Source organism: Xiphophorus maculatus, chromosome 14 (assembly GCF_002775205.1).
Source record: "Xiphophorus maculatus strain JP 163 A chromosome 14, X_maculatus-5.0-male, whole genome shotgun sequence".
NCBI lineage: Eukaryota > Metazoa > Chordata > Actinopteri > Cyprinodontiformes > Poeciliidae > Xiphophorus > Xiphophorus maculatus.
This window is the reverse complement of record NC_036456.1, coordinates 6962986-6986697: the sequence shown is the minus strand read 5'-3', so window position 1 is coordinate 6986697 and position 23712 is coordinate 6962986. Positions and strand designations below refer to the sequence as shown.

The 23712-nt window shown below is 40.3% G+C and overlaps 2 protein-coding genes across 3 annotated transcripts in view; one reads left to right on the top strand and one right to left on the bottom strand.

Annotated features, from left to right (window-relative positions):
• LOC102220024 (diacylglycerol kinase eta-like) overlaps positions 1-10858 on the top strand; it is a 74172-nt gene extending 63314 nt beyond the window's left edge. For both annotated transcript variants that reach the window (XM_023345992.1, XM_023345994.1), the window contains 14 exons: positions 864-1035; positions 1125-1223; positions 2365-2443; positions 2731-2838; positions 3153-3249; positions 3361-3468; positions 4214-4327; positions 5190-5324; positions 5881-6044; positions 6145-6250; positions 6434-6523; positions 7062-7175; positions 7272-7386; positions 8167-10858. In XM_023345992.1, the coding sequence (XP_023201760.1) occupies positions 864-1035; positions 1125-1223; positions 2365-2443; positions 2731-2838; positions 3153-3249; positions 3361-3468; positions 4214-4327; positions 5190-5324; positions 5881-6044; positions 6145-6250; positions 6434-6523; positions 7062-7175; positions 7272-7386; positions 8167-8219 (1554 nt within the window). In that variant the 3' untranslated portion in view covers positions 8220-10858. The remainder of the gene's footprint in view (positions 1-863; positions 1036-1124; positions 1224-2364; positions 2444-2730; positions 2839-3152; positions 3250-3360; positions 3469-4213; positions 4328-5189; positions 5325-5880; positions 6045-6144; positions 6251-6433; positions 6524-7061; positions 7176-7271; positions 7387-8166) is intronic.
• Positions 10859-13078: 2220 nt separating this feature from the next.
• Positions 13079-22120, bottom strand: LOC102228320 (cysteine and histidine-rich domain-containing protein 1-like). Its single transcript, XM_023346180.1, has 11 exons — positions 20985-22120; positions 19960-20009; positions 19825-19881; positions 18510-18664; positions 17963-18066; positions 16999-17051; positions 15245-15315; positions 14249-14351; positions 14047-14166; positions 13858-13917; positions 13079-13754 (listed from the first exon to the last, which is right to left on the bottom strand). Exons 1-11 carry the CDS (start codon positions 21046-21048, stop codon positions 13290-13292), a joined length of 1302 nt encoding a protein of 433 aa, XP_023201948.1. The 5' UTR covers positions 21049-22120; the 3' UTR covers positions 13079-13289.
• Positions 22121-23712: the final 1592 nt, after the last annotated feature.

The following is a 23712-nucleotide window of genomic DNA, read 5'->3' as shown; positions in this document are numbered from 1 at the left end:
AGATTTTTCTGTCAGGAAGAAATTTGAGTTGCACCCAAACATCTTCTTTGCACTCTTTGACTCGAGACATTTGAGGCTCAACTAGCTGCTAATATACACTAGCTAGCTAACTTGTTTAGCCTCTGTCACCATGAGCCATATTCACGGTTTTTGGTTTGTTTGATTCTATTGCAGCGCGCCTCCCACAGAACCTTCACCTATATTTAGTTTTTTCAGTATTAAATTTAATTCACAGTGGAAATAAAAAGGTCTTAAGAAGTCTTAAATTTGACTTGCTGAATCCTGCAGATATCCTATATTATTTTTATCATCATTATTTTCCTCACAGATAATGGTGATGTTATGCTGGTTTACCACAGTTTGTGTTTGTATTATGAAAATATGTGAAAAGTCCAAGGGATGTAAATACGTTTCCAAGGTCCTGCATACTAAATATTCACTGTGTTAACTTAGTTTTTTGGACGTGTCCTCATCTCATCAGGATTCCTGATGGAACCTGAAAGTCACAGCTTTGTTCCTGCTGAAGCTTCCTTATTCTCATATTGATTTATCTTATGGAGAAAATAAAAGTAAAGCCCTGAAATGTCAGAAGGATTTCACGCTGCCGCTCGACAAATTGAGAACTGCACAGGATTTCAGACCCTGATCCTGCAGCCCGCCTCGCTGCAAATGTTTGCAACGTCCTCAGCCTTTTCCTGTCGCACACAGTTAAAATGTAGACATAAGATGGACTTCAGTGGATCTACTCGTGAAACGTAGCCGATTTCCTACGGATTAGCTTTCTGGGATTTCACCAAAAGTATAAAACATCTTTTGCCTTACAGGTGTTAAGGGATTTACGTTTCCTATCTGCTTTCACCCAGGTGGTGCCGGCAGGTTCAGCACCGAGCCAGGAGAGTGTCGGCTCAAGCCCTGGTGAAAGTGGCGGCGAGTCGGGCTCTGAGGGCAAAACGTATCGGTCCAAAGAGCAGCTGATGCTCCGAGCCAACAGCCTGAAGAAAGCCCTGAGGCAGATCATCGAACAGGCTGAGAAAGGTAGCTCCCCCTTCCTCTGCTTCGCCCTTCACTGCTGCTTTAATTCAAAAAGCTTTGAGCGACTCACTGACTGAGCTCCGTCGTTTCAGTGGTTGATGAGCAGAACAGACACACGCAGGTCCAGAGGATGCCGTCTTCATCGTCCATCACCAGGGAGAACAGTGAAGAGCTGAAGGATGCCGACACACGTAGGTGTCAGATTAGGCTCAGCAGGGACTCTGGGTGATAAGTCCTAGTGATGAAAAAAAATAATCAACCTGTGATTAATTGTGAATTAATGTTTTATTAGATTAGAATTAGTTCCAATCGATTAAGTAATAACGACCACTTAGACCTTCCAGCAGAGCATGCAGCTGGCTATCAGTTGATACAGAAACAAATATGGCGGAGAGATCCCAGAATGGGAAAGAGAAACGGTCCAAACAGAGTCTGCATTGGGATGCAAAATGCTATTTATGTGGTTCTGTTTAGAAATATAAAAACTCAACAAGTCCTTAAGTTTCACCTTAATAGCGCTCATTCAGCCGAGCTGCATGGCGGAGCTGCGCCAACTTCTTCAATAATGACTGGCAGGCGAGGACGCAAAAAATGTGTAGCGTGACTTAAAACCCTTTGTGTCCAAAATTTAACATTTCCCCCTGGATATTTTTGCTTATTTTAATTGTATGCAGCTCTATAAACGTAAATATATTTGCCCATTTATCCATAACAACAACCCTCAGATTAATTTCACTCCCTGCTACAGCGGCAGAGGAGTTACCGTAATAACCTGATATTGGCTGGAAAGCGCAACGTCTCACCTTTCAGAAACCGTTGGAATTTTTTCAGATAGCGCAAAGTGTCGAGGAATTACGGTACTGGAAATTTGGCTGGATCGCCGTTTAGGACTCAGAGGGTTAAAAGAAACATTAAAATAAACACGTTTGATTTTGAGGAAAATGTTTGTATTCTTTCAAGAGCAACCACAAACATCTCTCTATTCATGGGGAATTAAAGGTTTTTCATATTTTATTATTTTCATCTTTTATTATCAGCAACTTCAGAGGTTTTGTTATAGTTTATGTTCAGATTTAATAATGTGAGAAAAACATAATTTTCTCTTCAGTTAGTATTTCACGAGCTGACACAAAATGTTAAAATTTAATGTTTTATTTTATTTTAAATCAGCATATTATGAAAAATTTTGCCTAAAATTTTAAAGAAAATTAACGCTCACCAATTAATCAGTTGATTTAGATGAACTCAATAATCGATCTCTTGCGTTCCTAATAAGCCCAGAAATGTTCAGCCAGGATATGTATGATATTAAAATCAGATTATTGTGTCCAGGAGGTTTGAGTCCCACCTCGCCCATCGTCCTGGAGAAAACAGAAAGTCTGAACGTGGTCACCTTCAACGAGGACACAGTGTAAGTTCATCACAAGCTCCGGCTCTAATGGAGAAACCAACACAAAGTAGCAAAAGTTTTCATTACAAAACAGCAATTTGACTTCTGAAAGGAAATAGTTGTATGAAATGGAGCAAATTCTATCTGTGAAACATTTTGAAAAGCCTATTTTAGCTTTTCACTACTTTGTGTTCATCACATGTAACCCCATTAAAATAAACAAATATTTGCATTTTAAGGTGATAAAATGTGAACGAGGCGGTATGGGGCTTTAACTGAATTAACTAAAAACCTGCATGTTTCTCTAGTCAGTGCACAGAGAAGTGTGTGATGAATAACTACTTCGGCATCGGACTGGACGCCAAAATTTCTCTGGAGTTCAACAACAAGAGGGACGAGCATCCCAAAAAATGCAGGTATGAAGCAACGACAAATCGCTTTGCAGTCAAATCCTGTTGTGTCGTTTTCAAGCATAAACTCACAGATGTTCAAACTCAAATTTGAACAAACGAGTCAGTTTTTCTTCCTTTTTTAGTTTCTTTTATTCAGCAGTTGTTTTGTTAAGGTTTTAAGTTGTTACTGCCTCCAGATTTCGTGGTATAATCCCTCTAACACAGTAGTGTGATTCAGAAATGTGATTCAAAGGATATCTCTGATGTTTAAACCAGATGACTTGTGAACCAGTGAAATGTAAATTTGAATGCTTGCCTCTTGACTTGTCAATCCGCAGTAGTCGCACCAAAAACATGATGTGGTACGGAGTCCTCGGGACCAAAGAGCTGGTCCAGAAGACTTACAAGAACCTGGAGCAGAGAGTCCAGTTGGAGGTCAGACAGACGCAGCTCATCATAACTTCTTATGAGCAGAATCACAAGTTTAGCTGCTTCCATCAGCACATTTTCCCCCCGTCATCCTGAACTCTTCTTCTCTTTCCACAGTGTGACGGCGTTGCCATGTCGCTGCCGAGCCTGCAGGGCCTGGCGGTCCTCAACATTCCCAGCTATGCAGGAGGAATCAACTTCTGGGGAGGAACCAAAGAGGACAATGTGAGCAATCAGCATCCACACCTTTGAAACGGAAGAGGTGCCCATGAAAACTAGAGACACAGAACAGCAGCAACACAGGACCTGCAAACATCTTAGCACACTTGCCATAAGACAAAACTAACAAGTAGCACTGCAAGATATGAGAGCTTGCTTTAAGTCAATAATTCCTTAATATTGATGAAAAGTACCAGCCAGAAATGAAATAATCTAATAACAAGACATTTTAACTCAAAGTATGGGAAAAAAGTATTTTTCCACTGGCAGATTATTTCACTTCTAACTAGTACTTTTCATCAATATTAAGGAATTATTGTAGTAAAAAAGCTCCTACATCTTGTTGAAAAGTTGGTTTTGTCTTATTTCCAGTGTACTGATATATTTGCGCTAGAAACTAGATCGAAAGTTAATTAGTTAGAAGTGAAATACAGTGGAACTAAATATTTTTCTCATAATATATCTTGTTCCACTGGCGGGTTTTTTCACTTTTATTGAAATAATTATTTATTTAAAACAAGCTCCTATATCTTTCTGAAAAGTTATTCAGCTTATTTTGTCTTATTTCAAGTGGACTCATATATTTGCGCCAGAAACGAGACCAAAGATATGTTGTAAGATTTTGTTTTTGCATTGCACCAGCTTTAGCCGATTGAAACTTGTGAAGCTTCCTCCGACTTCATTTTTCAACAACAGCCACCGACACCGAAAGCAGCACCACCTTTGAAAAGTGAATAATTTCTGTCTTCAGAACTTTGGAGCGCCGTCGTTCGACGATAAGAAGCTGGAGGTGGTGGCGGTGTTTGGGAGCATGCAGATGGCCATGTCCAGAGTCATCAACCTGCAGCACCACCGCATCACTCAGGTAACAGAGGCTCAAAATAAATGTGTGAGAAACCTTTCCTATGCACATGAGCTGGAAAGGGTTTTCTTCAGCAGGGATTCTGTAAATTTAGCTACAAAATGAAGTCTGTGAACAGGGAGCAAGAAGAAAATGTTGCACATCGTCAGCAAAAGGTTTGATTTCAAAGATCCACTGTAAAGTTTTAATTTGATTGTATGATTTTGAACAAAAGTGCATCTTAAAAAAATGCTTATATACTGTAGATCAGCAACAATTAATCAGATTAATTTCGATTAAGTGATAATTGAAATAATCGTTAGCTAAATTAGTAATCGATTAATGGTTCACTGGAGGAACAATTCAAGAAAAGGTACTTTTGCATGTATGATAAAAAAAGTTGCATAGCAATCAGGTTAAAATTATGTATAAAAATACTCTAACACTCTTAATCAGTTAATCCAAAAAAATAATCAACAGATTAGCCCTGCAATGTGCTTTACTACAAATGATTGTGCGCACACCAAAGCTGTGTAATTGCATTTCAGGCAATAAAATGTTAACATTTTCTTATTCAAAAAAATGAGTTGAATTATTTGTTTACTTGAATTTTTTTTATGTATTTCTGATGTTGCAAAGAGAATGCTTACAATGAAAAATCTGCATAATGTGCTAATTTCTTTACCCGATTAATCAATCAATCGATTACAGTCGATTACTTAAATAATCATTAGTTGCAGCTCTAACCTACTGCCAGTTTCAGTATGTAAAAGTCTCATGCTGCATCTCTAAATGTTCGCTCAAGGAAACTGTGGACAAGATCACTGTTAAAGCAGGTGTGTGTTTGCAAGGCGCAGGTGAGAGACCTTGTCCGTGTTGCTCTCAGTGTCGGCAGGTGAAGATCACCATCCTGGGGGACGAGGGCGTCCCGGTGCAGGTGGACGGGGAAGCCTGGATCCAGCCGCCCGGCATCGTCAAGATTGTGCACAAGAACCGTGCTCAGATGCTCACCAGAGACAGGGTGAGCTCACACATCCAGATATACTAAAACATATGAGCATTTCTGTAAAAACACAAAAACAAAACTGAAGACAGTTTGACGGAGTATTATGGCCTGAAATACTTCTCCTGTCACGAGTCTGCAGCTGGATATCGTCCTGAGTCTGCTGCTCATGTTGTTGACTCTTCCTTTCTATTTCAGGACTCCTTAAATCAAATCCTTCCTCTCTCTGTTTGCTCCCTCTTCATGTTGCTCAAACCTTTGAGAGCTCTCTCTCTCGAGCCGAGCGCGTTTGGGCGGTTTGTTTCCATGGTTTCCTTCGCCACTCAAAAGTGTGTTTGCTCACTGGTTAGTCCCCTTAAGCACGACCTGGATCCGGCGAAATAATGAGACACCGACAGGCTTTATGAATGTTAAACAAAAACAGATCTGGATCGGTAAACAAGAGTTTAAAAAAATCAGAGGAAGTGTTATTCCATCACTAAACACAAGAAATTGCAGCATATGGAGGGAGGGAATATCTTTAACTTTTCTAAATATTGAAGATCAGTTTTGTCGTTTGTTTCCGTCCGGTCAGGCGTTTGAGAGCACGCTGAAGTCGTGGGAGGACAAGAGGAAGATCGACAGCTACCGCGCCGCCAGGCCTCGCCTCAACTCCCAGCAGTCCATGGAGTACCTCACCGAGGAGGAGTGCGCCCAGGTGCAGCAGCTGGGCATCGTGGCCGACACGCTCATCAATAAGTATGCGCCGTTAGCTTCTAGCGTCTTTACTGTAACCAGTTGTGTGGCTTTAATTAAGCAATCATGACTTTACTACTTTTTCTTCTCTCCTCCGCGTTAGAATCCGCGAGGCGGCTAAGACCCACAAGCTGGTGGAGCAGGAGCTGGCTCACGCCGTGAACGCCACCGCCCTGGTGCTCACCGAGGCCAAGGTGTCCAGCAACGAGGTGAGACCGCCACGGAGACGCAGATGGCCGCTTTGAGAGGGGACAGATTCTCAGCCGTGTGTTTGACTCTCGGGTCGAACTGCAGTCTGTTGACCTCGCTGGTTTTGTGAACGCAGCGATTTCCAAACGTTTGTTGAGTTTAGAAACGTAACAGTTGAAACGGTGATTTATTATGTGCTTCAGTGTCTGAGCCGCAGCACGGCGGTGGAGATCGTCAACAGCAGTAAAGTCCTCCAGGCTGAGACCAGCATGCTGCTGGACGGAAAGCTCCTGGTAAGAGTTCAGCTCCATCACTGTTCTCTCTCCGTTTCAGTTTGAACGTCTGCAGTCTGTTTTTGTTCAGCCTGTGTTCTCTGCAGCTTAATCTATGGACGTGTGCCTTTCCAAACAAAAGCACTTTGTGCAGACAAACAAAAGTAGAGTTGAGAACTAGAGAGTGTCTGTTTCAGACTTTTTTTACTCCTTCAATGAACTTCCAAGTTTTGTTTCTTCTTCCATAAGCCTCCTCGTTCTGATCTCTGCATCCAAAACTAGCATCATTTTATAGATGCTGATGTATTCCTGCAAGGTTTTTTGTAGAGATATTTTTTTCCTTCTCATAGTCTAACTCTTAAACAACTGTTTTAGTTTCACTTCGGCTTCTTCAGCAGATAACTTTCTTTTAAAATTCCCATGACTTTTTTTTTGTTTAAAACTCCTAAATCTCTATTTATTCAGAAGACTCTCATTGTAGCCGGACAGGAAGGAATATAAGCAAATGTTGACCTTTTCAGACGGAGCAAATAATCCAGCGCCTCCTCTTCTCTTTCAGTCGGATTTTCCCGAGGAGGAAGAGCTCCGATTGACCCTGAACAACCTGAGCGCTGAGCTGCTGAAGCTGGATGACATCCACTGGATCTGTCCGCTCATGCAGTGCTCCGAGGAGGTACGCGTCATCACAGGCCGCTCGGTCCTGAACCGGCCTGTCGGGGGGGAGAAGGTTCTGGGAGTGTATCGACTAGTCCCACTGTTTGCTTTCTAGGACTCTGTGCGGAGCAGCAGTAAAGGCACCAGCAGCATGAAGCTGAAGATTATTCCCAAAACGAAGAAGGAGAAGGAGAAGCTCCACAAGCAGAAGTCCAACAGTTCTCTCTCAGGTAAAAGCTCAAGTTATTTTAAGAAAAATGTGGATTTTTTTTAGCTCTAGTGTTTTCCAGGTCGGATCACGTAAGAAAATAGATAATTAAAGGAACATTTAAAAGATTTATTCTATATCCTATATCTCAAATTGTGGCCAGTCAGACATTCATATTTATCATTGAGTGAATTAAATAGAAATGGATCACAATGCTGAATAAAGAAATGTTAAATAAAAGTACAAACCGTGGTAAAAGTATTAGCAATCAAATTTTGATATATACTTTAAAAATATGATAAAAACATGGATTTTTGAAAACATGTTTCAGAGCAAAATATGCGAAACGTTAAAGACAGACTGGGGACCCAGAATGAAGCCTCTACAGTTGCTTTGGGCTCCATTTTGTATTTTATTTTTTAACATAAAAAGATTCTGTGCTGGACTTTGTGAAGAACATAAATGTTTTCATTTCAGAGAAATAAACATTTCTCTGAAAGTACTCGCTGCATCATTGTATTTTGATAACCTGGCAGATGATATTTGGGTTTTTCTTTGACTTTTTGCGTCATATAACCTGTTAGAAACGTTGGTGTCATTTTAGGATTCCTAATGTCTTCAATCTGTTTGTTCTTTTTAAAATTAATATTCTTTTCCAGCATTTTTATGGCATATTGTAGGTTTCTCTTGTGTGTTTTTTTTTTGTTTGGTTTGTACAATGCTCCGTTAACAGAGTTTGACAACAGTTTACAAACTTTTTAAAAATTAATTTAAAGTTGTGTTTTTTCTGTGCGTTCTGCAGGAACGTGGGATCTTAAAAGTGGAGCAACTGAGGCAGATTCCTCAGTCAACTGAAAACCTGCGCCTCTCTTTAATACCCCCTCCAACAGGAGAGGTCACGACCTCTTCTCACCCGCTTCCTGTCCAGTCATGAGGCCCCTCGGCTTCCCAGAGGCGTCACAAACTGAAGTAATGCCTTCTTCCCTACTTTTAAGCATTTTTGCTCTGCTTTATTTCTTCGTCATCTGGTTTTTTGCAAACCAGCAGGTTTTTTGGTTTTTTTTCCCCCCCCAATTTCTTCTTTTTTTTAAAACGTGGGGCCTGTTTCTGCGTGGCACTTCTTTAATGCCGCCATTTTGCTTTTATTTCTGAGTGCAAGTCAAAGAAGAAACCATGCAGGTAGTGGGAAAACAAGGAAATGCGTTTACGTGGTGCTCACCTAGCATGTTGGGTGTAAACCTTAGTTTTTATCCTAAGTTAATCTAGGGTTGTTTTTTTTTATTTTGTTTTTTTTTCTTCTTTATATGTCGAACTTCTGACTCGCCTTCGGACTGTCTTATTTATTTCTTGTTGCTACTGCCATGAGAACTCCCCACGGCAACAAAATCAACAAAAATGAACAAACTGAGATGTCTCAGCTTCATCGTCTGCTGAACTGGAAAATATCTTCAATGTTGCAAAAAAAAAAAAAAAATCCTAAGGAATGTACTTGTGTGGACTTTTAATAACCTGTGAATTAAGATGCTGTTCTGTTCGGCTCCGCGGCGGTTCTGTTGTCGTCCTATTAAAGTGGTTCTTCAGTGGACTCGTGCGATTCCGCCGCAAAAACAGAAATCAAACAAACAAAAAAAAAACAAGCGTGAGTCATTTTGTCGAGAACTCAGCGGGGTTTAGAGGTACATCGTTGGGTTTTATTGTGTGACTTACGTGGGAGTGAACTCTCCCCCTGCTGTGCATGTTTTACACTTGAATTCAGAACCGTTGTGAGGAGCAGCGCCGGACGAAACGACTCGGTGAGGTCCATCTTTTTCTGCCATTGTCTGGTGACGGTGTTTACAGGAGGACACTTTGATACACCTCAACAGCTTCTCAGTGTGTTGCTCTTACTTTGTCATACTACATGATTGTATACTAAATATTAGAATAAGAACTAACGTGTATTTGATTTTTTTGCCTTGTCTGTGGTTAAAAGCTATTATTATGACAAATATATATCTATTTTTTTGTACACCTTATTTTCCTAATGGTTATCTGTGAAGCTGTCCTGGCTTTGCTGCTTCCCCCTTTGAAAAGTTCATAAAGACGCCGTTCTGTGTCCCTGCATGCACGCCAAGCCTTTCTTCGCCTCACAGTGGAAATGGCCTCAGAGTGGCACATTTTAGCTTGCTTGTTGAGACCAGCGACATTTGTGAACGCCATGCTAGTTTTTGAGAACATACATTGTTGAACAATTTTTATTCTTAGTAAATATTTTTTGAGCTTCTGTTGACCAGAGCATCGTTGCTATTTGGCTTAAATTACTAAAATACAGGTTTCATAGACTTTCTAATTACCATTTAAAAGTGACAGCATTTTCATGTGAAGATTTATTTTTTTGGACACTTTAGACGTGTCAAAATGCAAAGTTCCTCTAAATTTACTCGCTGTTTAAATTCTAAAAATGATACCTTGTTGCTGTTTTTCTAATAAGAAAACGACGAGTACTTAACGTTATTTGTCAGACTATCAGCTAGCCTGCATCTGGCTGCTTTACAGTCACGACACTCAAAGATTACCTGTTGACCGCTAGCTTACTTCTTCCACTAGCAGACCCTAAATCATGTTATATAGACATATTGAGTAGAAAGTAAAATAAACTGCGAGGTATGAATTAGCTAATTCGTCACTTTCTGCCATATCTTATTTAAATAGGAGTTTAAACCAATATGTTTAATTTTTTTTGTTTCATAACCATCAGTAAAAATATAGATATACAGTTGGAGTAACAACATGAACATTTTAGATGTAATAATGTACTAAGAAATTTAATGGCTAAGTAGAATTAGCTTACTTTACTCACAAGCTAGCTTAAAGCGAGGCACAAAATTAGCCGTTCCATATTTTTTTTCTTATTTAGCTTACATTGATTTAAGTGTTAAAATTCTGGATTTATAAATTTAACTTTATCTGTTAAGTTTTTCTGCTTCAAATTAAAAGTCACATACATTAGCTACGCTACTAGCATTTCTACTAGGCTACTGGTGAAAACAAACAACAAAACGGCTATTCATTTTGGTTACTTGTTCAGATGAATCAGGCTAATCCCCTGATGGGAAGTAGTCACTGTGAGGCGCTGTAGATGTTCAGCTGTGGTAGGATTGTGCTACTGTATCCATAGTGTGCCAGCTACACGCTCAAAACCTTAGAGGCTTTAGTGGTTGTTGTGCCAAGTCTGTACTTTGGGTTTAAGACTTAACAAAGTGTGTGTGTGTGTGTGTGGGGGGGGCGCGTCGGTAAGAGTGTGTATGAAAGCGTGTGTGTGCAAGCTTTTGACACGCCTCCGATGCAGAAGTCGTCGTGTGTCGTACATTTCAAAGTTTACTGTATCTTTGCCTTGCACTTTACAACGACACAAACTTAATAGGAAAAAAAAAAGAAAAACAACAACAAACATTTGCATATGTACGTGTGTTGAAATTTTGAGTGAATTTTTTTAAAAATTGATTTGATGAAAAGATATTTAAGATATTGTATATGGATACAAATGTGCTGGTAAAATGTAATATATAACCAATCATAAATACAGATGTAAAAACCAAGGTTTATGACGTTGGTGGTTTTAAATGATGTGATGATGTCCTCGCGCAGTTTAAAAGATGTTGAAAACTGTAATTATTCTGAAAATTTTAAGTCAACATATTGAAACTGTCCAGTGTTATTTATGGATTATAAATGAGTCGTTTACACAGCCGAGGTGTTCAGCCGCTGTCGAGCCAATCTTTGAGTGCTTTTCAGTTTTTCAGTTTGATTACAATATGCTGTACTGAAAACGATGACCAAGATGTTGAGGTATGAAAGCCATTTTGTAAAAAACAAAACAAAAAAAAAACTGGTTGCCTGTTTGTTTTTTAAGAATCATTTTACTGATTGTCTTTTGGATTTTCTTTTCAAAGATTGTCTTTTTTTTTTTTTTTTCTAGATTTTGTGTAATTTTGTTTTCAAAATGCAAAAACGGGGATTTGGATGGAAACTCTTCCAATCGCTGGAGCTGCAGTGAAAATGCCGGCGGAGGAAATGTGCAGATTGAAAATGTTTAACGGCGTTGGTGCAGCAGAGACGGTGCAGTAAGCCAGACTAGATGTTGCACGACCTCAAGGTGTTTTCGTGTGCTATCATATGCGGTGTATAACAAAGACAAAGTCAGTGCAGCCCTCTGGAGATTAAATGAATTATTGAAGTGTGACAGTTCTGTCTTTTTGTCTTGTTGAGTTTTGTACAATTTAAAGTGACAAGAACCTTTTTTTTTTTTTTTTTGCTTTCAGACATAAAGATAAGGACGTAACATGAATGTACCTCATGTAGCTTTTAAAAGGTTTAGCTAGCTACTCCAATATTTATGTATTTCTATCATATTGTGAACATCAATTTTAAAGTATAGATTTTAAATTATATTTATATAGAGAGAGATCGGGGCCACTCTAAAATATGAACATACTTTAATCCAAATCTGTGGCCCTCTAAGCTTTTCTGATTAGCGACAAACGTAATCAAAACCGGAAACTACTTTTTGTATTATTAAAGCTTTAAAAACACAGTCCTGTAGAGAATCACTCCTACTCCATGTTACTAAGCCGTTTTGTCACCAGTTTTTGTTTAAATTGAGCTTTTGCTATACAATGTCTCAGCATGTTGCGTTTGTCGCTCTCTCAAGGCCAGCAGGGCTGTGTAGGTTGGACTCACAGATGCACCGCAGGCCTTTCCTGATGAAAACAAAGTGCTGACACGCAATCCGAGCATGACTCAGCAGCTGCAGATCTAAGTGCTCGCTGTAGGAATAAAGGACACTGAGTCATTGAGCTTCCAGCTTCACATCATTTCCCTCTTTCCATTCTGTGCTCAGATATGGATCATAGAGTCTCACTTAGACGTTTCTTTTTCAAACTGCAGTCATGTTTAATGCTTGACTAATTTATGAAAATGCTGTTTAAGTAAAAAAGAAATGTGACTTGGCATCATAGTCATGTCTGATGCCTTGAATTTGGCCTGTCTCTTTAAGAAGCGTCCAACTCTAATCTTCTCCATGATGCCGTTTATATCCATTCTTAGAGCGTCGTAGTTTGTATGATGAGCCCAACAGGTGTTTGCTAATTGCTGCTGCCACTAGTTTACAGGAGCTGAGTTGCTCTGTGGGTTGAGAGCTTTGGATAATAGGCGGCACTTTTCATGCGCAAGCGTTTAGGCACCCCAGAATGGTTGCCATGGACGATTCAAGGATTTCTCAGACATCCAAGAAAGAATCAAAACATCACTCCAGGTATGTTTTCTGATGAGGTTATAACAGAATAATGTGATATAAATCTGAAAAGAGTCAGTTTTGCATAAAAAGCTCCCTAAATATTTCAATATTTAGCTTAATATTTTACTAAATATATATAATACATATCCTAAATATAGCTTCAGCTAAACATTTTACCAAAGGTTTACAGGCTTTTTAGCTAAATGACAGAATATTTAGCTGAACAGCCACAATTTTTGTTGCAGCTAAACATTAATCTAAATAATGTCTCAATGTTTAGCTACGTTGTCTAACATACAGCTGTGGAATCGTTCCTTTAACAACAGCTACACAGAACGACATTAACATTCACTAACATTAGCTGTGCTGATCTTATTTTAATTAATTTCATAGTTTGTCCAATATAACTAAAAATACTAAAGAACTTTAGACAGAGAAGCAGACATAAAAAAGGTTTATTTCTATTATTGTCTTTTGCATAATCAAAAGATTTCAGCAGGCTCATTATTTTATCGCCCACAAAAAGTTACAATTCTTCAAAAACGCCTCTGACGTAACATAAAGTTACTGCAGGAAAATTAGAGTATTTAGCATTTAACAGCATTAAATAAATAATATGTTAAAAATGAGGAAAATTCTGTTTGTTTTTTTCACTCCACATCAGCCTCCTGATCTTCCAGGTCTGGCATGTCTTCATATCCTTCCTGTTCCTCCTCCCTCCGTTGCTCCTCCAGCTTCCTCCTCTGCTCCTCCGCCCTCTTCTGCTCCTGCATCAGCCTCTTCATCTCTTCCTCCACCTCCTTCCTTTTTAAATTCTGCACCTCTTGCTCTTCCCTCCTCTTCCTCTGCTCTTCACTCTCGCCCCCTTGGCTCTTGTTCTGCGGCGTGTCGTAGGCCCACTCCTCGTCCGAGTCGCTGATGTCGTCGTCGGCGATGTCCCAGTCGGGCTGCTGGGACTCCTGGTTGTCATTGACGACGTCGTCGTCGACGGGCTCCGGCTCTGGCGTGTAGTTCGGGTCCTCCAGTTTGCCCCAGGACACCTGGTTGGCCTTACGGAGCGTGATCTCCACTTTAGACGGGACCATGTTGACCGAACTCTGTTTGGGATCGATCACCTGGAAAATCATTACAAAACAGATAAGCATCAGTTTCTAGTTAAAGAAACGGTTGCCTGGGCCAATAACTACAACTTTATCAAAGGTTGTTAGTGATACTTTCCCCCCAGAAGTGGAATTCTCTCTTGAAAATCTTGTTCTCAAACTGGATTTGACATACGAGCTGCAAGACAGGAAACAGAAGTGAAACTCCATAAAAGTTCATGGATCTGATTTCATGAATAATTCTGGGCTTTTTTTTTTTTTTTTGTCACGTCTGTATCAACACTGAATGATTATTCCTGCTGCTCACCACTGTTGGATTTGCTTCTATGCTGCAAAAATCAGGATTCGAGTTCTTGGCGTAAATTGTTACCACGACCGTGTTTGCAGTTTGGTGCCAGTCATGTCGACATGCCACTTTCTTCTTATCCTGAGAACATAAAAAACATAAATTATTCACGGAGAGACAGAGCTTCTGCCTGTTTCCGCTCAGATGTAGGTGGTGTGTGCACCAGCTTTGCAACCCAGCGGTGTTTCCCCGTGGTGCAGCCCTTCTGGTCCAGGAACGCGTTGAAGTCTGTTGTCTTTATGCAGCAGCAGCTCCAGTATTTGTACCTAGATAAAGAAATCGTAGCAGTTGTTTGATCCGGAGCAGGAAGAACACCAGAAACAACGATGCACTAACAATTCACTTCCTCAAAGTCTTAGACTCATGTATCTAAAATTAAGGCATTAAAATGCCTTAAAACCCTTTGGAGTCTTGGGTCTAAATGGCCGTTTTGGTCTAATTTTGAATTTACCCTTATATTTTCACCATAAAAACTATTTACCTTACCTTGTTTGGTATCATTATTTTCAGAACATCCTAAACTTTGTGATTTTACAGTGTTTGTTTCATTTTGACAAAATTTATTATCACATTGGAGCAAAAAACACACACAGAAACATGACGTCATGCCTGCCACAGGGCGGGCGTCGACCTCAAAAGGTTAAATTAATTTTTAAAAAGCAAGCTTTTAATATGTTTAATATGTCTTAAATTTAATTATGTAATCTCGTATGTATTATTTTTTCTCCTAGAAACATTTTAGTTACTCGCAAACATCTTAATTGCATTCTTTCACTTGAGATGGTTGAGGTTACTGCTGATTAGCTGGTTAGCTAGCTAGGTAGCTTTTTTTTTTTTTTTTTTTTTGCATCTGTCATGGACGGATGCAGTTGGCTAGATGAAATTATGGAGATATAGCCCTTAAAAGTCATTCATAATGATCTTCAGAGGTCTTAAATTTAAGTTGGTGGAACTTGCAGAAATGTTTGTTTCTCATTTCAGCCGCCTCCTTTCTTGCTTTCCTCTCACAACCTTCACACTGTTCACACTCTTGCTTTATAGAAGCCATGTAGCTGCTGTCTGAGAGCGGAGCCATGCAAATATTATGATGTTGGAATAATGGATTAGCCGTTGAGCAAACAAGAGGGAAACACGCAGCAGTGAATTCCTTCCTTCTTACCCCTCATGGAAGACGGGCGCTCCAGGGTGGTGGGTGCAGACCTCCATGTCTGTGTCTGGGCCTTCATAGACCTGAACAAACAGATGAGATGCTATTGATCAGAGATGCTTTGATCAATGAATCCTGAGTCACAGGATAAGGTCAGCAACCTCAGTGTTTGTCTGAATCTTGAGACTTACAAACTTCTAATCCAGATGTGCACTTTTAGACCAACTGCGCCTTTGCATAAACCTGAAAATCTGACATATGCAGGCCTGTGCAGTTCCAGTGGTCCACTTTCTAACCAGCAATTTATTTAAAATGTCACTGAAAGATGTTGCTGTTAGTAGATATGTCCACTAGATGGAGCGATTAAACCTTACAGGTTCAAAAGCCTTAGGAAGAAAGTTGAAGTACAGCAGTGTTTGTTTTCCTGTATTTACCAGAACCTGTGTGTGCTTTTGGTAAATATGTTTTAACTATAATACACCCTTTTGTTGATTAGCTGAGGACAAAGAATTGTAGATAAAAATCATCCCTGTGCATGAAATAAATTTCCTTCCAGAGACGGGTTGAACTTTTTCACTGCGTTTTAGAGATTTATAATAGATCAACACAAAGTGGTTCAAAAGTATGTCAATATAAGAGTGATTAATGGTTTGGATTTTGCATTTTACAAATGGTACAACACGTTGTAAAACTACAGTAGCTCTCTTGTAAAACACAGAGGTCTCACATTTGGTCTTGTCTCGGTTTCATACGTTCAGGAGGACTACATACATTTTATTTCAATACGTGGAAATATAACTAAATTGTCAGAACATTTTTCAATTTATTTATTAGCATGCTTTCTTTCATGCTAATAAATAAATAAATAAATAAAAAAGACAAAGTGCAGATTCCTATCCAAGCAATAATGTGACTCAATGCTAATATATTTTAGTTGCCTCCCCATGGGAGCTGGAGGAAGTCAATACAGTTTTGGCTGCTACATTATAAAGTCTACATATTTGTAAAACAACATCCAGAAGAAAGAATACAGCGACTTCAGAGATTGTGGGGATTAGGGCGAACTTTTATTGTCACTTAGAAAGGAAAAACAACGAGAGGAAAGTTTATATATAAGTTGAGCTAGCAAAGCTAGCTAAGCTAACTTTAACAATCTGCCTCTGTACCAAAACTCTCTACCCGGCCGTCATACAAAGAGATTTAGTCAATATTTGCTATACATATTAAATTAGCTACGTATGTACAGTATACTGTAAAGCTTCCGTTTCTTGACAGCTGTCACGTTACGTTAGCTAGCTTTGTGCACAAGCTAACGTCACCTATCAGAGTGGGGCACTGGTCTTGACCTCATAATTATATAATTATAATACCATATTAATATAATACCATATGAATGGTCTCAGTCCCTAAAAGTCTTGTCTTGATCTTGACTACAATACAGCTAGAGGCTGAAATTTTAAACGGAGCTCAGTAAAAGAAGGTTATATACAGACGTTGCCTTGATATTGAATTAAAATAATTCAAGTATAGTTCAGTGCCAATAGGAAGCCTTAATGTAAAATCACTGCATTCTGCAGTTCTTACAGTTTCCTCCCATGTGCAGACATCAGCCACCGCTGCAGATAATGAATTTCTCAGCTTTTGCTGATGTCAGATCAGCGACTATTTTGGGCCTGGGCAGGAATGCCAGAGACGCCACCTAAACACACACACACACACACACACACACACGCACACACACACACACACACACACCAGACACTCACTGTTTTGCAGCCTGTGTTCTTGCAGCGCGTCCCGTGCATAACGTCCTCGCTCTCTGTGAGACAAAACAATGACAGAGGGACGGGTGAGGACTGTTTCATTCTAGTTTCAAACACATTGTCTTTGAGAAAAAAGATGTAGGGATCTTTCAGCATACAGGTGCAGAATGATAAAGAGTTTCTGGGAGGCTTGAAGGATAGGACTGAACTAAACTGTTGAATTACGAATGAAATCCAGTGGTGACATATTAATACCGCCAAACCTAGACATTCCAACTAGAGATTACAGACGTAGTGTGGCACACATTTGTATTCGGCCGCTTCACTTTGACACCTGCCGATAAAGTCTGAACCAAATGATTACCTTCAGACGGCAACTGATTAGTGATTGTGTTCGGTCAAGGCCTCAGAGGTTTGATAGAAAACAAACAGCAGCCATTTTATCCTGGATCTGGCTAAAAGAAGCCGTTTAGAGCCACAGATGTTTGGAAAAAAAGGACAACTTAGCAAAACTAGATGTCATTTTTAAAGAACCATGTTATGTGTTAGTAGCGCTAGCCTCAACAGCCTCACGTATTGTAATAAAGATCTCGGCGTGTGACTCAAACTTTTGCTCGACAGAAAAGTCCAGCAAGAAAAAGGAAAAAAAAAACATAGAACATACAAGATTAGTCCTGTCATGAGAAAATGTGACGAAAGTTCACAATGATTTTAAGACATTTTAAGGCCTTAATTTGAAGACGTTTTTACGGATGCGCAGACACCGTGCTCTAAAACTTGAGCAAAGATTTGGATTCAATCAACGTTAACGTGATGATCCTCATTCCTTTAAAAGAAATGAAGCTGAGAGACTGAAACGCTGCTTTAATCTTCAGCTCTGTTGTGACAGCGCATGTTTTAAGGCTGAAATGTGGATTTTTGCTCCCGGTTCTCTTGAGACGTTCAAGTCGCCTTCAGGAGGACTGACCTTTCTTCTCGCTCTCTGCGCTCCTGTCCAGTCCCAGTTTCTCCAGCGCCTGAATGAGCGACGCTGACACTTTGTGGGGCAACTTGGTCATGGGCTGGTCTGCGCTGTGTAGACACACACACACATGCACACCCTGTCGTGTTTTCATCACTTGTGGGGACTTCCCATTGACTTCCATTAATTTCTACAGCCTAACCCTTACCATAATCCTAACCCTAACCCTTACTTTAACCTTTACCCTAAACCCAACCATCACAGACCTAACCACTAACCCAAAAACAACAATTTCCCTCATGGGGACCAAGAAAATGTCCCCACAACCCCACATTGTAAACAGAAATAGGTTCCCATGAGGAGATAAAAACCTGGTACAAACACACACACACACACTTCTGTTAACAGCAAAATATACATCAGGATAGGCTTATGGAGGATTATTTATTACTCTACGTACGCTGCAGCCAACCTCACCCTGACCTGTCTGGATGAATAACAGGAATGTCTGAGCAAACTGAAAACACCTCAGAGGTGAAGCTCCATCCCTCACCTGGGTCTCTCTTTCTGCAGCGCCTCGGCAGATTTGGGGCCCTGGTAGATGATCTCCCGGTCACTGGCGGGTTTCGCCTCGCTCTTATCCGACGACACATCGGGCCTCAGAGGCTCCTGGGGCTTCGTGTCACTGTGGCGTCCACGGGTGCAGCCCTGCAGGTGAACGCATCCATAGTTAGCAGTAAATTTTTTTTTCTCTGGCCAAGCTTAAATGTTTCCATCCGACTTTAACGGATAAAAACAATTAATTACTGATTTCTTCTGCCATGACGTCACATATAATTGAATCCTTGGTAAATGTAAATCATTTGAAAATAGAATTCTTGCATCAAACATGGAGTTTTTTTGAATAATAAATGTAAAGTTCATCAGAAACTTGGTGGTGGCAGATTCATTGGATAGTTGGACGATTTTGTTGGACCCGAAATCATCCAACAGTTTATCGGTTGAACGATAAACTGAATGATTGAAATAAACAAAACTATTGTTTTTTGAGACCATTTTCAACATACATATTAGTTGAAAAAGTAAAAATAATGTAAACTCGGTACATCATCTCTAAAATAAAAAAATTAAATTCATAAACGACATTTTACAATGTAATTGTAAACCAGTTTAAATATCTAAAATAAACAAAACAATAGTTACAATGGAGTATAAAGTCTCAGTAACCATAATTCCAAAAGACCAGGAAAACAGGCAAAAGTGACAAAACCTTTCAGACTCATTGAGTCTGTTCAGTTTTAGTCAGCAGTTTTGTCTCTTATTTCCATCTAATATCACAAAAACTTTAAAAATCCAGTTTTTTTTGGTCTATCTTCACAAATAAAATAAAGACTGTCCAGCGATGAATGAAACATTTTAGCTTTGACCAGTCTAAATGTTTCACATTTTCAACTTAAGATCATCAAAGATTCCAGATTCCTTAAAAAAAAAGTGGAATAGCCCTTAAATTTAGTTGGTTTAAATTAGTTTGTTCACTAACTTATATTTCTTCAAATGTTTGTTAGTGTTTTTTGTTTTGATACATTAAGCTACATGAAGTCTCTCTTTTATTTTTTAGAGTAATCCACTGGTTTCACTGGAGCGTGTGGTTCATTTCATCGCCGACTGGTGCAAGTCAAACTTGCTTTTCTCTCACTTCTTTTTACATGAAACAGTTTTTCTCCAGCGGATATTTTTTTTCTTTTTCTCCATCTGCTTGATTAAAGTTTCATCAAAAGGAGCTGAATATCTCCTGGTAGCTTCCCTTGCTGACTCTCCAAATACTCTTAAATAATCTCAAATGAAATGTGCTTTTTATTATTTGCTACCTTAATGGAGAGAAACTCTGAGAAGTCCGTCGTCCTCTTCTTGCAGCAGGACCAACCCTGAAAACAAGACACACGTTTGTGGAGCGATGCTGTTTACGCTCTGGACCAACAGCGCGGACCTGGAGATCGGCTCACCTTCAGGGCGTCATGGAAGATGGGGACTCCTGGATGGAAGAGGCAGGAATCTGTTGTTGGGGAGGGAAGACAAGCTTATTGGTAGAAGGCAGTTCAAGTCATAAAAACATCATGCAGTCACCAATTATGAAACAAGTAATAAACATTACATTTTGCCATCATCAAAATAATCAATCATAAATGTTGATCAATGTTCCAGGTGGGTTTTTAGCCTTGATTTAAAGGAACTCAGTGTTTCAGCAGATTTGAGGTTTTTTATAAGTTTTTTTCAGAAACGGGTACAAGAAGGGAAAGGAAACATTAGTCTGCATATAGTTCCCCACACAGTCAGCAGGACCCAACAGCTGTTCACACACACAGAGACACACACACACACTATAAAAGTACTTGTGTTTTCATGACTTGTGGGGACTTTACATTGACTTCCATTAATTTTCTACAGCCTAACCCTAACACTAACCTTTACCCTACCACCTAACCCAAAACCCAAAAACATTTTCCCTCATGGGGACCAAGAAAATGTCCCCACAAGGAGCAGTGGTCCCCACAACCCCACAATGTAGACAGAAGTAGGTCCCCACGAGGATATAAAAACCTGCTTCACACCCCCACACTCAAACACACACATGGTCCTGGCTGTGTAGAGGTGATGGATGTCCCATATAAGGATCTCCAGGCCCTGGAGTCCTTCCACAAAAACGTGGCCGCATGCCTCGCACTCTAGCCTTTTGCTTTTCTGTTTTCCAACAAAATTCAATCCAATCACTTGCTCTTTACATATCTGCGTGTTTATAAAGGCCTTGCATATTTCTGCCAGCAATTTCTATATGATTTGAACATCAAGACCAGAAAAAATACACAAGCATGGTCACATGCGCTTGACTCCAGCGAAAAGGATAACTTGAAAACTTTGTGATGGCTCCTCAGAAGTAGGAGAAGCAGAAAAGATCAGAGCTTCTTTACGAAGTCAACTATAACGCAACGAGCTGGGCAGAGAACGACCAAACCAGACAGAAGGAGCTCACCATCCTTGTTCTTGTCGGGGTCAAACTTCTCCCCACAGCCTTTGTTGTAGCACAGCAGAGCCATGTTGGGCCTGTTGGTGTCTCTTGACGTCTTCTTCCCTGTCTTTACGATCTGTTCGTTTCCGCTGAAATCCTTCCCCAGACCGCTGAGGGTCTGCTGGTCTTAATGCCGCGCCCCGGTCTCCAGAAGGTTCTCCGCTGAGGCAGAAAGGAGAGATCCAGAAGGTCCGACAGCCTTCAGCAGAGACGGAGAGAGAGAGAGAGAGACGGCTTCTCGGCCCGGTTGAATGGGAGATAAAAATAGCAGCTCCCTCCTCTCCTCCACTCGCCCCCTCTCAATTTACAGCTGTCACAACTTATCTGAAGGCGGGGGTCGACATCAGCTGCCGCAGACGGGCCTGGTGCGACGGAGCCAGCGGCTGCCGCGGCGAGGCTGACAGCTTCTGGATCTCTGTCACTTTCTGCTCCTGGATCAGCGCCACATCAGTGAAACGACGAGCCTTCTGAGGTTTTAACCTGTTAAAGAAACTCCAAGATGCGTTTGTTCCAGCTGTCACCGAGTCCAAAGGAAGGATGCTGAAGAGAGGCCGCATTGAGACTGATCCAACACTCTTCCTAGTTAGGCTCTGTAGAGCTTTAAATGTTCTCCCTGTGGGGTTTTTGTTGTCGTTACCTAGAAAACACACATTACAACGACAACAATTCACTTATTAAACCTATTAAAGCGGTTTCTGGGTGAGGAACGTTTTAGGTCATTGTCGTGTTGCAGGGTCCAATTCTTTCTTTCTGTGAAAGTTAACATTTTCATATTTAGTCTAGGGTTTTCTTCAAGCGCCCTCTGATACGCTGAAGACTTCATGTTGGAGCAAATCATCTCCAGACCATGACACTTCCACTGCTGTGCTTCACAGCTGCTAAGGAGGTGAGGTGTTCTCTCTTCTGATCTTCAAATAATTCAAGTTTAGACTCTTTAATCCGGAGGTTATGATTTTTGTCTCCGTTCTCTGCTACAATAATACAATAATTAAGACATTTTGGGTTTTTTTGGCAAATATGTTTCACAGTCACAGTGTTCTTCACTCAAGAGGAAGAACTGAAATCTGAGGCCTTCAACATAAAAGCCCTCAACGCTCAGAGTTCAACCTTTGGTAAAATTCAAAGGCTGTACTAGAAACTAGTTCTAGTTTCCAGAACTAGTGGAAAAAAATTTTGTGACAGGAATTTAAAAGGGTCGCTTACACTACTGCCAATTTGTTCACGTTAAAAGTCTGACCGCGGTTTGTGGCTACACTGCGTTAAAAGCGCCTTTTCCCTTTGGTTGATCCACCTGTAAGGTTTGGTTAGAACAATGTTTCATACATTTCTTTCTCTAAAGGGTTAAGCATAACTTTGTCTTAGTCCCTCATAAAACCCATTGACGTTTGAGGTTGAAACGGGACAAAAATGTGAAAAGGGTTCAAGGCTCTGTTGGTGGCGACATTCATGAGAAAGTCAGGATGCAGGTTTTCCCAGGAGAACCTATTGAAGCATGAACTTGTCAGTGGCCGTCGTGTTATGAGTGATTAGTGTGTTTTATCCTGGACTCAGATAAACTACCAGCCTCTGGAGGAGGTCAGAGCATTCACTCAGCACAGGAACGCTGCAGGGACGGGCCCTTTAGTTAAGGCGTCCAGTCACAAACTCCAAACACTGAAATAAGGCCGAATGCGTCACACTTAGGAACAGACGTAGACAAACAGCCTCATCTGTCTGGAAGCCATTTTAATCCTTCACTGACTAAGTGTTGCTGGAATAACAGAAAAGCCAGACGTGTTCCCAGGTTTACAGCAGAAGATTATATACACAAATATACACAAAACAAACAAGGATGCGGCAGAGCTGATCGGATCTGGACGCGTTAAACCGAGACGGGAACCTGAAAAGGACGGTTCAGTTTCTTTTCGTGACGGCATACAAAGAGATGCAGATGGTTTCATTCTGTCGTGCAGGTTTCAGCTGTTTTGTTCTCCTGTGTGAAGCTCAGTCAGGTGAAGCGCAGCGTGGCGGACGGCCGAGGCCGGAGGAGACGGGTCACAGTCATCCTCTCCACTGAAACTTAATGCGCCGTTCTGTTGCCGATTGTAAAACGGCCGAGTGAGGCGTTTTCTTCAGACCGGCCATTGTGTGGCGGCAGAGAAGCTGCTGCATTGTTTACAGCGGTTTTATTACGCAGGGTTGTTGTTTTTAATGTTTCGTCTGAGCTGAGAGATAATGGTGAAACTTCATAAAACATGAGAAAAGATTTTTACTTTTGGGGTATTTAACCCCTCAAAAAACTATTTGAATAATTTCATCTGGACCTCAATTCAGTTGAAGATTTGGATTTTAATTTAAAGCTGAAGGAAAACTGCAAAAGTTCATATGTGTCTTATATTCAACCACACAGTCCAATTTGTAAATCAAAGTTCTTCTAATTTATTATGATCTGCAGAAAAGATCAATTTGTCCAAATCAAACGTAAAATCTCATAACACATCTTCCTGAGATGCGTTTTGTTATTTTGAATATTATAAAATCTTAACCGTTTCACCCGTGTGAAGAACTTAGCTGGGCATTTTCAGCATGTCTCTCCACCGGTCATCATTCAGTCACCACGGTAACCATCGCCTAAGCTGCATGTCCAATTGGATCCAGCGACATTTCTATAAAACTGGTCTAAAACAAAAACACAACAGACTCTTGGTTTGTT

Coding starts and splice junctions, on each gene's coding strand:
- LOC102228320 (XM_023346180.1), bottom strand. CDS start 21,048: ATGGCTCTGCTGTGCTACAACAAAGGCTGTGGGGAGAAGTTTGACCCC. Junction 19,882..19,959: donor TCTTCCATGACGCCCTGAAG/GTGAGCCGATCT, acceptor TCTTGTTTTCAG/GGTTGGTCCTGCTGCAAGAA. Junction 13,755..13,857: donor GAGAATTCCACTTCTGGGGG/GAAAGTATCACT, acceptor ATGATTTTCCAG/GTGATCGATCCCAAACAGAG.